Source organism: Perca fluviatilis, chromosome 15, assembly GCF_010015445.1.
Source record: "Perca fluviatilis chromosome 15, GENO_Pfluv_1.0, whole genome shotgun sequence".
In the NCBI taxonomy this organism is placed as follows: Eukaryota; Metazoa; Chordata; class Actinopteri; order Perciformes; family Percidae; genus Perca; species Perca fluviatilis.
The window spans coordinates 14,072,169-14,087,142 of NC_053126.1; the positions used below are offsets into that span (position 1 = coordinate 14,072,169).

At 42.1% G+C, this 14,974-nt stretch overlaps 1 protein-coding gene across 2 annotated transcripts in view; it reads left to right on the forward strand.

Annotated features, from left to right (window-relative positions):
* The window catches only part of LOC120574464 (ubiquitin carboxyl-terminal hydrolase 22-like), a 30,091-nt gene that overhangs the window by 5,383 nt on the left and 9,734 nt on the right, over positions 1-14,974 (forward strand). For both annotated transcript variants that reach the window (XM_039824743.1, XM_039824744.1), the window contains one exon: positions 13,571-13,703. In XM_039824743.1, coding sequence (XP_039680677.1) covers positions 13,571-13,703 — 133 coding nt within the window. The remainder of the gene's footprint in view (positions 1-13,570; positions 13,704-14,974) is intronic.

The following is a 14,974-nucleotide window of genomic DNA, read 5'->3' on the forward strand; positions in this document are numbered from 1 at the left end:
CTGAGGTGAGGCAGTCTTTGATTTTGTTTAGCTCTGAAGTATGAGCTAGAAGACTAGGTGCCTTTTTAAAGGCCCGGACACACAGAGCCAATAATCGGCCGTTGGACAATGTGGCGAGGTCGGTGACTCGAGTCTGTTTGGTGTGTTCCGTGCCATCGTCCTTCATTTTGGCCGATTTGACATGTATAATCGGCAGGGCGGGCACTGCCGGCAGTCGGAATCAAATGACCCATCTGATTGGTAGAGTGCTAAGCCGGAAACGGGGAGCGGAATGAGCGTGACTAGAGTCTCTCAGAATCTGACAAATCTTTTAAACTGACTTTTGTCTATCTGAAATGAAGACAGATTCAGCAACTGCATGGCCTATTTCTCGCTTAAAATGTTTTCAGAAACACGTTTCGGTGAACTGTTTTAGTACAATATGTGATCGTATTCTGAACAAGCCGCCATGACAGTCTGTCTTTTGAATTTCCAGAGAAAACCATTGACATATATAAAAAGGACCAATAGACCCCGTTACTCTGGACGGAGACCAGTGAGTGCTATTAGAAGCACTTTTCCGGTGATCGCTAGCTTTACTGCACAGCCTCCAACTGAGAGAGACAACGTAAATGTGACGTGAGCAACGTGTCTGAAAGTTGGAAGTCTTCTGGTAGCTGTGCCAAGAGAAATCTCAATCATTCCCAATCTTACAGAGACGGAGAGCGTAGGTATATGTAAGGAGATAACATAAGCACAGGCTAATTATTGCTAACTAACATGCTAGTTAACATTAGTAATTAAACCTAAACAGCTAAGTAAGTCGAAACTGCCTGCGAGCTTCTCCTGTACTATACGGTAATTCCTCTACTATGCGACAGTAAGTCACTTGGTTATGACACAATCGTTAGCCTATTTTTACAAAAGCGTCTGCTACGGAGCCACAACGTGAGGTACAAGGTAATGGAGCCTTTTACACGTTGTCGTGTTTCTTTAGAACTAAACAATGGACAAATAGTCTTTAAACGCTTCAGATGTAAAGTTATTCGCAGTCAAGTGACGTAAAAAAAATGCATAAAAAAATGGCAGTCAGTGGAATGCTAACAGGAGGTGATACCTTTGTAGCAACAAAATGGCGCGGAGGTTCGAGTTCTGAAGCGAAGCTTACCCCCTTGGAGAAAACAGATCCACGTGACGCGTTCGTCCAATCAGCTGCCGCTTTTCATTTTTGGGCGACAATGCAGAATAGCGCCGCCTGCTGTTATGGAGACGTATTACGTCTCGTCTCTTCGGTGTGTTCTGAGGCATTTTTTTGACCAACTCGGGGAGACTGATCAGTCCAACTGCCTTTTCTGCCGACGGTTGGCCGTCTGGTTGGTGTGTAAGCAGCTTAACCTCACATCCTGCTTTCTTAACATTGTGGAATAAAAATACACTTAGAAATCCTGCATCTGTCCGTGCTATGTGTAAATGGCTATTTGAATAGATGTGGCATTGAGAGGTATGCTTGTTAGCATGCTTGATAAAACAAAAACTTATCACTGCACTGCTTACGGCATATTCGTCTCACAAGAGTACAACAATAGCAAATACACTGCAAGCACTGTAGTAAAAAAGACACCTTATGCATAGAGGGAAGTTGAAAGTCACTGCCATTCAGAGACTGAGGGATATAAAATAAGCATTCTGACATTGTATTTAGACTTGGTTTCATTAGCGAATGCCTTTTATCCTTAATTACAGTTTTTCATCTCTTCTTCCCTTCCACCTTCCTCATTCCTTTTTTCCTTTTCCTGTAGTCTGTCCTCAGCAGCCTCTCTGCAAGCTGTCATCCTCTCTACCTCAAGCTATAATCAATTCCCAGGCGATGTGCAGGAACTTTATAGTGGGAAATCTGTCACCTGCTCTGCATGCACAATCTGAAACCCACATGGGTAACAAATGGCAGAGTCAGTGCCAGATATAGGAGTTTACAAAGATGACATCACCAGTGTGGCTTGGGATCTGCTATCCTTAATTAGGAAAGATTAATTAATAATTCTTTTGGCAAGTTGGTCCTAGATGAAATGCCCCATTCGCTTGGGATGTGCCTATGTGTTTACACTAACACAGTGTACGAGAGTCTGCACAATGGAGCTGTTGTATTTGACACAAATGCTCCATGGAGAAAACCTTAAATGCCTATTGAGCAGTGTATTAAAGATGTCCAACTAAGGGAGATGGCAAGAAAAAACCAGTATGCAAAAGTGTTTTCTCTTTGGTTTTAATGGACATTCAATCATACATGATTCTCTTTTGTGCATCTGTGCTTCATTAAATTCTGTTCTGGTCGAGGTGTGCTGCATGCCATATAGCCAGAGGGGCTACACCCACCGTCTGTATGTGTCATGCAACAAAAAATGGCTCCATTTGCAGTGGAGGAACTATTGTTCTGATGTACTTCCCCTTCTATCTTCCTTGGTCCTTACTTTCATTCCCATCTCTAAATCTATTATTACTGTGTTGTGAGTGCATGTTTAGTGGATCTAGTGAGTGGTTGTGATTGAGTATGGCACGTGAGCCTTTGTCTGCACAGATTTCCTATGTTTCCTCTCTTAATTGAGATTCATGTTACACCAGATTGCCATGTGCCATTTAAGCAGACTTGCACAGCAGGATGTTGGCACAGCTTGGAGATAGAAACCTGCCCTTGCTTTAACAGTTGCATCTATTCCTCTTTAGGCCCAACTCCAGTCATACTCATAATTTATGGTTTGTGAATGGCTATAGTGGTGAAGGGATAGTGTGAATATTAATGAAGGTCATGGGTATGTATTTTGTGTGCTGCCCCATCCAACAGAATACTGTATTTACTATCTATAAGAGAAGGTTCTATGTCTACCAAAAACACTGCTGCCATGAAGGAATCTGTCATGCAGTTAAACCAGAGCTATTATCTTAGGTTGAGTAGAAATTGGATGAGATGAATGCAGGGTGGGTGGGGTTGGTGGAATTTTACAGTCATAACTTCTTTGAAGAATTTGCTGTCACTTTGATTAAAGGGCTAAGGGTGGTGATTAGAGCGCTGACTGAAGTCAGCTTTTTTATCTTCTAGTTTTAATAAATCATATATGATCAGAGGAACTATAACACCCCCTTCCCACAAGTGAAAAACCCCTTTCTGCTTGTAATGATGGAAGATGAGAGAGAAAGCGTTTGCTAGATGTTGCTGGGAATTTCAGAGGTAGGAAAATTAATATATACATTTTTTTTTGGATGACACATTTACTTCCTTCTGTCACTCTTTTTTTCCCTCCTGTTCTTTACACACACACACACACACACACACACACACACACACACACACACACACACACACACACACACACACACACACACACACACACACACACAATGCACTGAGGCTCAGCCAATCCAAGAGAGTGACTGATTCCTGTGCTGAGAGCAGATCTTTGTCAGATCTGTCTCCATCACATCACAGGCCTGCTCTCTGACTCATCAGCATACGTTTGTAGCACCAGGATCTATTCCTCCAGCCTCTTCTTAGCCCTTGCATGTTCCGCTTCTCTGCTCACTCCCACACTTTTTCTTCCTCCTTTTCCTTGCTTTTGCTTTTTTTTTCCTACTTGAAAACCTAGTTCAGCCCACGATTCTCATTGCCTCTTGATTATCCCATTAAATTTGTGCAAAATAAACCGCTTGTATTGTTTATCTTTTGTTATTACACAGCCTTGTTGAATACTCGATTTTTGATTTGGCTTTCTACGGTTTTATTTTTGAACCCCTTCAGGCTGATTCAAGACCTCTCCGCCTCCATCACCCTGTCGTGGTTCTAATACGCAATAATGACTGACTCGCTCTGCATTATCCCTTACGTAGTTGTTATAATTCTAAGATTACATAAATTATACACAGCGTTGTTAAACTGCCGTACTACTACAAATTTACCTGATGAAGGTCCAAGACCGAAACTTATTTTCTAATTAAATTATTGCTTGCGTAATAGTCAGTGTGCTGGACTTTTTCTAAACTGCCATACTAAAATATAGTTTTCTGTTTACAGCTTATTTTTTTCATTTAAATAATTGGGTCCTGTGAAATTCATAGCAAAGCCTCTAATCCTCTCATTTTCCTCTCTTCCATCCTGTCCTTTTCCTTCATCCCTCTGCTTCATAGTCAACACATCAGTGGGTTTGTTGATGTCAGATGTTGGTTTCTGGCCCCCTTCCAGACCTATTTCTTCCATGTCTGTGTGCTTTCTGTCACTCCCAGGTCTTGTCTAATGTGGCTTTTGGTCCGTCAGTCACTGTGGCTGTGGCTCAGTGACTCAGACTAAACAAATGGCACAATGTCTGTAACTTCCCATAGTAATGGGCCTGGTGTGTCGCCTTGTGGTATCCCTTTCGCATGCTATTGCCTCCCAATTTTTCAGCCTCAAAGAATCTAGTCTCCCAAAGATATTCAGCATCTTAGCATAAAAGTATGAAGTCGCTATAATGCACATGAAGGCTTTGTCATAGTACTGACTCTGCTCTGATGTGCTCTACCACAGTGCTTTCATCCTTGCTGTTTATTTTAGTTCAGATATGTTAAAGGAAACTGCAATTGACTGAGAGCTTGGTCTCCTACTATGCATTAGCAATCTTCCACTAGGGAGCAATCCTGGTCAGGAAGATGCAATGCTTACATAAGCACAAAAGTGATACATGGTAAACAAAAAAAGCAGCATTTTTTAATATAGTTATTGTAGCTTCATATACTACAGTGTGTGCATTGGCCATGTATGTATGCTTTTAAGGCTTAGTGAGGGTAAGTCTTTAATTTGAAAATGTTTGTGTCTGGAGGACGAGCATGACTTTGCATTTTGATTAAGCTCCTCACTGTAAGCTACGTCCAGCTCTCTTCTCAGCCCCTCCTCGCTAGACAAGTTCACTTTGACTGATTTTCTCTTTCATCTCTCCTTCTGACCAAGTCACTTCTTTGCCCTCCCCTTTAACTAGAGATGGTACTTCTCATTTGACTGTCCAACAGGCTCTGGAAATACATCACTGCTTCAAAGCATGCAGGCGATGGCCAGAACCAGCCAGCCAATGAGGCTGCTGTCCAGCCCTCACTTAGTACGACCATCTGGCTAATGAGCTGTCAGTCACTCCCCAGGGGCCGGCCAAGCCCGAAACCAAGAGGCAATCAATCTCTTCTAGCGTGGACACTCAATTATTCCCTATTGTTAAAACCTTGGGCCCAAGTGACAGCTTTTCTTCGTACTAGGCATTTTGTCCGGAAATGGTTCTCTGTCCTTGTGAAAAAGGTGAAGATTGTGGCATTAGACCCTTGCAAGATAATTTATTACTTAGTTCTACTCAATATATATTTACTTTTAAAGACTGTAGTACACTAATATCCCCACTGTTTTCTGCAGGCATTGCTTATAGATTTTCCTGGAGGTAATGTTCAAGGCTCTGTGAATCCTGATTGGTGCCATGAGAATAAAAAGGAAATCAACTACTTGTGGTCTAATGAGATTAGAGTCCAAGGGGCCCATTCAGAAGCTCTGGGTTATGGGTGTCAGTGACATCAGGGGTCTCTCCTCAAAGTGTGTGTTTTCTTTTGGTGGAGCAGGGCGTTTGTGGGCATCTGGTAGCTGCAGGGTTTGTCAAGTGATCACACACCCTTTTGTTAAGCTGGAGCGAGACTGTTAACCATCTGTGCAGACAAACACACTGCCGTTGGCATGGTCCTCCCCTTTTGCCGTACATGTTTGTCTATGTAATTTTTTTTAGCAGCCTTGTTCAGTAGTAGTAGTTGTATCTTAGCTTAGTTCCACTCCATCCTCATTTTATTTCATTTTATTTCTTGTCCTGGAGATGGCAAGAAGCTAGACTCCATACACTGGTGCTCATGGTTTAGCTATAATGTCCTTATAGTGTGTGACAGTATGAGCTTATAAACTTCATACTCCACCAATCCTTCGTCCCTCCCACAACTTGGATTAATTTGGATGAGGTGGGAATACATTCTCACGCAAAAACCATACAGCATGTCATTCTCAACAGAGGTTACAATGAGCTGAAGGACAGAACTACGATGAGAATAGAGTAAGATTTGTATTCTGTGTGTCCATAGGGCTGCCTACAAAGACTGTATTTTACAGGCCAGGCATTGTCATGTGGGAAGTAAAGGGGGGAGGGTTCTGGAGAAAATTTGTGTATCCTTTTTGTGCATATTTATAGTGTGCAGTACACATGTCAGCCATTGTTAATTGTGTGTGTGTGTGTGTGTGTGTGTGGAGAAGCATGCACAGGCTTATGAGTGTGAGGCAGCTTGGTGAGTCACTGCTCTCACAGCCGTGCTCTCTACCCCGTATTGACTCTCTCTCCCCTCCCCAGTCTGTTCTTTGCAGCAGCAGCATGAGCGTGCTCCATAGAGCCAGACCTTTGTCCACATCATAATCGTAGTCGTCCGTTTCTCTTCTCTTCAGTTACAGCTCATCACATTACTGGCTCTGTTTGAATATATTAGGGATGCACCGAATCCAGATTTTTGGGGTTCGGCCAAATACCATATCCACTGGTTAAGATTCTGCCGAAACCGAATACCGAATCCTACTCCCATCCTCAGTCCATTAACACAGTAAACACATTAGTGAAGTAAACAACGTCCACAGCAGTGTATTTTTTTTTTTCTTCCTTTCTGTCCTTCCTTTGCCGTACCTGAAGCTGCTGCATTTTGGCTGCTGTATGTAGATTCCTTCATGCACAACTCGTATTCTTTCAGATGTTTCATACGCAAATGTTTTAACAGCGGCGACGTTGTGTATTGTTTGGGGTCCTTGCCACCACGAGACAAATCGGCATTGCAAATTGAACAGTCCACCTACGGTAAAAAAACGTCCCTTAATCAACGGTGGCGCCATTACGTCGACCAGTGTAGCGCGCGTAGGGTTCGGTGGAAAAGAATTCTAAGGTTTGGAAGAAACCAAACCCCGTCAAAAAGCCCAATATTTGGCCGAATCCTGTATTCGGTGCATCCTTGGAACAAATGCTGAGGTAGGAATAATGCATTCAAATTAAAATAAAGCAGGAGAAGCGGAGTATGTATGTTACTTTATTTAGATTTATATGTATGCACTAGAACATTGGATGATTCATACAGTACTGTAGTTGTTGGACTTGTGTCATTGTTATCTGAAGGCCACTCAGTGGACCCACAAAGCATGTAATGCTATCTTATCCTCAAGTTGAAGATGTATTGGAGACATATTCATCCAGTCTATGCCTTTCTGCACCAATCAACAGCCTTGAACATTAGTGGGTGATTCCCCTGGAAACTGAGCGCAGCCTAACGTGCCTCAAAGGTAGCATCCAGATGTGAGATGCAGCCTAGCACAGCATGAACGTGAGCTTGTTACCTGTCCGACCCTTGTTCCAGTGGTCTGTGCCAGCAGTGGATCAATAGCTGATCTAATGGAACGTTAAAAGCCCTGGGTGCAGAGAAAGGCAGGACTGCTGACACTGAGGAGTAGATGGCCTCTGGACCATGGTGAGAGGGAGAGAGAACCGAGAGCAGAGAACGATTTTCTGATGCTATAGGGGTGTTGAGGCAGGGGAGGGTGAGGGGGTGCGTGGCATTGGCAGGGTTTCTTGTTTTTGAATTTGAGTCCTGGTGCAGTGGGGATCAACACCTTCGCTGCTTAGGTAGGATAGGCTCAAAGAGGCAACTAAAATACATATTTAGGAAATCAGTTGAATTCACCTGTGGTGCCCGTCTATTTACCTTTTGCTCGTGCATCTAGGGTTTCATTTAGAATCTAAAAACACCTGTCCTGCTTCACTCTATGCCTTTAATCTCCTCTGTGCCCTCTTTTGCTCTTAGCGTGACAATGACACAAGCTCTACCTCAAAATTTCAAAGAGTCTGCTGTAGGTGTGTTCAGTTTAAGTGTCAGTTAACACTTTGTTCCTTCCCTTTACTCACCATACATCCCTCTTGGCAAAGCATCCCTCGCTGATTTGTTTGTGTCCCCTCCTATACACCCATTCAGAGCTGGCTGCCTAATAGACCAATATGAATACAAATCGAGCTTAGTGTCTGTGACCCTGAATATCCCCTCCACTGCAATGTCATCACAATCCAGCCCACGCCTACTAATGCTCTGCCAAAACACAGACCTGACTGAGTTTTGCGGTCTGTCTCTGCAGCAGTGCATAGTAGCATTTGTCTGGTGTTTCATGTAACACCCCTATCCCTAGCCTACCATGATATGAGCAGATTAATATTCAATTACTTCTGGTACCCTCTGACAACTTCTCCATACAAATGGATGTCTGTGCAGGACTGTTATTTCAATCTTGCACCCACCTGCTCCGATCATTTCCACACACTCCCACAGATGAGCTTTACCAGGTTTGCAGATATTCAGATCTCTACCGTGACATTTTTGTTGTTGAAAATGTCTTATCACACACATAACATATCTATTTTTTTATTTAAAGAAATGCACATGGAGTTACTCAACTGTTATTAAGCCATATTCAGGAGAGATTTATTCCTTTTTTTTTCAAAATAAAAGATCTTCAGGCAGTATAGTGGCTAGAAAAATGGATCAATTTGTTCTTAATCAGATCAAGATTCAGAGCAGCAGTATTAGTGTTATTGTTAATATATATATAAATGAGATGTGGATTAGGGATGGACAGTTTGTGTGACATTTCGACTGTCAAACAAAAATGTACGTGAAACAGAACTGTATTTGGCAAGGCATTTGGATGCACATAGTTTATTGGAGCACAAAGCATTTCTGCATAGTCGAGACCAATATCCACCACCGTCCGTGTATGAATATGTGTGTGATTGGCAGGGGTGTGAATCTTCACTGGTCTCACAATTTGATTCGATTACGATTACCCTGTCCTCGATTCGTTATCCCGATGCATCACAATGCGCCACCTCCTCAATATTATTATACAGTACGGGCCAAAAGTTTGGACACACCTTCTCATTCAATGCGTTTCTTTATTTTCATGACTATTTACATTGTAGATTCTCACTGAAGGCATCAAAACTATGAATGAACACATAAGGATTTATGTACTTAACAAAAAAGTGTGAAATAACTGAAAACATGTCTTATATTTTAGATTCGTCAAAGTAGCCATCCTTTGCTTTTTTTGATAACTCTGCAAACTCTTGGTGTTCTCTCAATGAGCTTCATGAGGTAGTCACCTGAAGTGGTTTTCACTTCACAGGTGTGTTTTGTCAGGGTTAATTAGTGGATTTTTTTTCCCATATTAATAAAAAAGCAAAGGGTGGCTACTTTGAAGAATCTAAAATATAAGACATGTTTTCAGTTATTTCACACTGTTTTGTTAAGTACATAATTCCATATGTGTTCATTCATAGTTTTGATGCCTTCAGTGAGAATCTACAATGTAAATAGTCATGAAAATAAAAAGGAAACGCATTGAATGAGGTGTGTCCAAACTTTTGGCCTGTACTGTATATTGCTACACATTGTTTTCATCAACAAATTCAAGCAGTCAGCTATATCTGAACTCCCCTTTTTATTGTATCTACTCTTAAAAAGACACTTCCTCAATGTAGCGGAGTCTGAACACAGCAGAAAAAAGACATCAGTAGGCAATAATCGATTATGGTCTGTCACTGCATCGATGCAGAATCGGCCATCAACACCCTTAGTGAATGGGTAAATGAGAGGCAAACTGTTAAGTGCTTTGTCTGGGAAGGTAGAAAAGCGCTATATAGATCCTGACCATTTACCATCCTAATATTGGCCTCATTATACTGACTGCCCACTTCCAACCATATTATATACTGAAAAGCCTTTGTTCGCACCATTTGTATTGGTTAAAGCTTTGTGATAAAATAAACCTAAAATGTTGTGGGCTTGGATGTTTGAGGTTTTAAGTCATCATTTGAGTTAAGTGTCAATGCTTTATTATACCACACAAGTGGTTTAGGTTTTAGTTGTGTTATCCCATTGCACAGACTGTTATGTGTCATCCAGAGAGATGGGAGTGAAACTGACTAGCACAACTTCTTTTACAACAATACACTTTAATGTTGTTCATATGGTTTCAAGTTATGCTATTGTATCTCTTGTCAAAAGATAGCAGTAGGCAGACAATCCTGTAAAGGGCCCTTACGTTTCTGTCTAATAGCTTAAGCAAGGTGTGTAGGAGTGTGAGTCTTTCTTCCAAGCTAGTTTCACACAGTGTACTAGAAACTGAAAACTGGTAAATCTCACCAGCCAATAGTTTCTTTCTCATTTTGTTTCTCTTCACCTTTGCTTCAAACCTACTTTCCCTCTGTCTTCTCTCTCTGAGTGGGCGACTCATTGCGGCATGGTCTGCACCCTGAAAGGCTTTGATTAGATCACTCTCTTTTCTTTCTTATTCAATTTCTCCCTCTCAAAGCAGGCTTGCAGACTACATGTTGCTGTGTTTTCACTCACATTACCAACAGAACTGTATAGGTAAAGCATTTAGTGTAATCACTGCTAAAAATGCATTTGCTAAAGTACTTATTGTGAAATGATGGCGTCTTAGTACACAATCTGCATGTTATAGGCTACATTTTTAAAGCAGCAGAAGTGAAATGGAATTGGGCATTTTCGTCATACCGTATCACATCTCTAATGCAGCTTGTTCGGCCAGTGTCACCTCGCGCAGCTCCACCACAATTAAGGCTCCAGGCTTAGCAGCCATTACACAGGTATTCAGCCATACAGTGGAGCAAAAAAGTACTTAGTCAGCCACAAATTGTGCAAGTTCTCCCACTTAAAAAGATGATAGAGGCCTGTTATTTTCATCATAGGTACACTTCAACTATGAGAGACAAAATGAGAAAAAAAAATCCAGAAAATCACATTGTAGGATTTTTAATGAACTAATTGGTAAATTCCTCAGTAAAATAAGTATTTGGTCACCTACAAACAAGATTTCTGGCTCTCACAGACCTGTAACTTCTTCTTTAAGAGGCTCCTCTGTCCTCCACTCGTTACCTGTATTAATGGCACCTGTTTGAACTTATCAGTATAAAAGACATCTGTCCACAACCTCAAACAGTCACACTCCAAACTCCACTATGGCCAAGACCAAAGAGCTGTCAAAGGACACCAGAAACAAAATTGTAGACCTGCATCAGGCTGGGAAGACTGAATCTGCAATAGGTAAGCAGCTTGGTGTGAAGAAATCAACTGTGGGAGCAATTATTAGAAAATGGAAGACCACTGATAATCTCCCTCGATCTGGGGCTCTACACAAGATCTCACCCCGTGGGGTCAAAATGATCACAAGAACGGTGAGCAAAAATCCCAAAACCACATGGGGGGACCTAGTGAATGACCTGCAGAGAGCTGGGACCAAAGTAACAAAGGCTACCATCAGTAACACACTACGCCGCCAGGGACTCAAATCCTGCAGTGCCAGACGTGTCCCTCTGCTTAAGCCAGTACATGTCCAGGCCCGTCTGAAGTTTGCTAGAGAGCATTTGGATGATCCAGAAGAGGATTGGGAGAATGTCATATGGTCAGATGAAACCAAAATATAACTTTTTGGTAAAAACTCAACTCGTCGTGTTTGGAGAGAAAGAATGCTGAGTTGCATCCAAAGAACACCATACCTACTGTGAAGCATGGGGGTGGAAACATCATGCTTTGGGGCTGTTTTTCTGCAAAGGGACCAGGACGACTGATCCGTGTAAAGGAAAGAATGAATGGGGCCATGTATCGTGAGATTTTGAGTGAAAACCTCCTTCCATTAGCAAGGGCATTGAAGATGAAACGTGGCTGGGTCTTTCAGCATGACGATGATCCCAAACACACCGCCCGGGCAACGAACGAGTGGCTTCGTAAGAAGCATTTCAAGGTCGTGGAGTGGCCTAGCCAGTCTCCAGATCTCAACCCCATAGAAAATCTTTGGAGGGAGTTGAAAGTCTGTGTTGCCCAGCGACAGCCCCAAAACATCACTGCTCTAGAGGAGATCTGCATGGAGGAATACCAGCAACAGTGTGTGAAAACCTTGTGAAGACTTACAGAAAACGTTTGACCTCTGTCATTGCCAACAAAGGGTATACAACAAAGTATTGAGATGAACTTTTGTTATTGACCAAATATTTATTTTCCACCATAATTTGCAAATAAATGTATAAAAAATCCTACAATGTGATTTTTCTGGATTTTATTTTCTCATTTTGTCTCTCATAGTTGAAGTGTACCTTTGATGAAAATTACAGGCCTCTTTCATCTTTTTAAGTGGGAGAACTTGCACAACTGGTGGCTGACTAAATACTTTTTTGCCCCACTGTATAGCCTGTATGTCTGTGAGGCCTGTCGCTGCCCGATGTGAGTCGAGTGCAGATGTGAGTTACGCATGCGTCACTTTGCGACAAGTAGCCTGCTAGCCTACAAGAACCTGCTAACGAGAGACCTCTGTAATGTCAATACAATAAAAATGGACCTACATAACGAAGTTCGTTCACTGCTGGCTACAAGTTGGCAATCAAACACAACAAAGGCTGTTACTTGAATGGCGTTTTGAGCTAACGTTAGCAATCAAACGATCATTGATAGCTAAAACGTTTTTGAAATGATTTCCATCTTCTGTTTGTAATAACAAAAGTTTATTTTATGGATTTCACAAATTTCAGTATGACACGTTATGCCGTAAACCGTTTAAATCTGAGCACGCGCAACTCACATCTGCACTCGACTCACATCAGGCAGTGACAAGGCCTATGTTTCTGTGTTTATTAGCTTGACTAGTGTTGGATGCTCTAACAGTGACACCTGTTAGTAGGGGTTTGTGTGTGTGTTAAATGTGAGAGCTCTTAGACAGCTGTGGTCTTAAGGCCTTCATAATGCAGTTCCAAATGAAGATCCAAACTCAGGTACATGTGCACCTGTGCGCACACACAGCATCTGTATCACATTTCTGCCCAATAAATTGTGACAATCTTCACCACACTTGTCTGCCACACTTTGATCAGTTCATCTTTTCTCTCCCTTTTATCACACTGCATTTCACTACTCAGACTTGCATAAGATGGGGACCTGTGCAACTGTTCAGCCCCTGTAGGGCTCATTTATTGCAGGTTTGCAGAAGATGTCAGGCACTCTTAATCTTCAATTTCTCTGGGTTACCTCTGGGTGCTGTAGTCAAACCAATTACACACACTCCAGCTACTGTTAGTGTGTGCTTCAGACAAATTCTGCTTGCCTTCTTCAATGTGCCTGCCAAGCAATAAATCCCATCATGCCCTGCATGTGTTAGCGAGCGAAAGATTCAGTGTGGAATTATGTTGATATTCAACTGCATTGAATTTGTCAACAGGCCCAGCAATCTTTACTTTGTCTTCATATCGGGTCTATTCAATCACCGTGTCATCCAAAGTGTTTGCGTCTGATTTAGCTGGCAGAATGTTCCACTCTGCCTGCCTATGCCACTCTACAGTATAGCTCAGGGCTCTGTCCTGCTGCAGAGAATTTTCTCACCACACTGACTGTCCTCTCCTTTTTTGCTCCCAATTCCTTTCCCTCCTCCAACCCCCTTTCTCCTTTGGGTCTTTCTTTCCAGGCCAAGTCGTGTATCTGTCACATGTGTGGCGCCCACCTGAACAGACTCCACTCTTGTCTCTACTGCGTTTTTTTCGGCTGTTTTACGAAGAAACACATCCACGAGCACGCAAAAAACAAGAGACACAATCTAGGTAAGCCACACACTCACTCAACTATTTCAGGAATCATTCTGAAGCATATCTGAATTGCTTTTAAGCAACAAATTGTTTTTCATAATTCTGTATTTAAAAAGGAAATCTCCCATGATGATTGCACTATATCAGTATTTACACTATATTGTCCCTGCCTACATCCAAGGATCAGTCCCATCCTGTCAATCCTCACATTCACATGCACCCCCGTGGCCCACTGCAGCATAAGCTATTATCAGCGAAGGATTACAGCATTACTTTGGGCAACTTCCTCCTCTGAGCCGACAGAGAGCTAAACCTCACTCTAACCGCAGCACATTACCATTCTGTGGGGGAGCGCCTTAGCCAGTCGAATGTCATGGGTTTAAGTTTGCACTCTCCCTTTCATACAGCAGCAAGAGACGGGTAGACACTGCTAATTCACAGCTACCAAAAAGCCTAGCTTCAACATTACATTCCAATTATGCCATATAAGGTAATGACTCTAATGAGCAATATTTTGATATTACCCTGACAAGGACTACTAAATATAGAAAATCAGGGATACGGTAGGGTGGCTTGGTAGTTGTCTGAATGGCTTTAATTGATTTAATGCATTTCAACAGTTTGGTTACACACACACCCCAAGTGAATGGCCACAGTGTTAATTACCTTTGAGCTTTTCACAGGAGCCTCTCTGACACGGGCACTCTGTTCTTCTCCATCTCTAATCAAATTAATCCAACCTCCCTGTCTTCCTAGATGGCAAGCTCCCTTCTTCTCAGAGCACCTTATTACATCTTTTTCATCTCCATTTCCTAACAACCTCACTCCTCAGGACTCCTTCAATATCTTCTTTCTGTCCTTTTTTTTTCTAGTTACGTCCATTTTCTGGATGCCTTTCACATCATCTTCGCCTTTTCTTCCACCTCTCTGTCCTCACATTCTTTGCTCTCATCCTTCATTTAAGTGAATAAGATTCATGAATCCCTGTCTGTATCTTGTGCAGTACTCCACAGTCTGTATTGTCTTCCTCTCGCTTGATGACGTTTTTTCAAATTAATTTCTTTCTTTCTGCGTGATTTATTTATCTCTTATCTCATACAAAGAAACACACACACACACACACACACACACACACACACACACACACAAAACAGCACGGGGGACAACAATATAATATACACAAGTCAGGTTTTCTACATGATGTGTTGGCTCACTTTCTCAGTGTGGGTAGCACCAAAAACAGAATGTCTAGTTAAGGTAAAAAAAAATAGGTTGTCATGGCAACA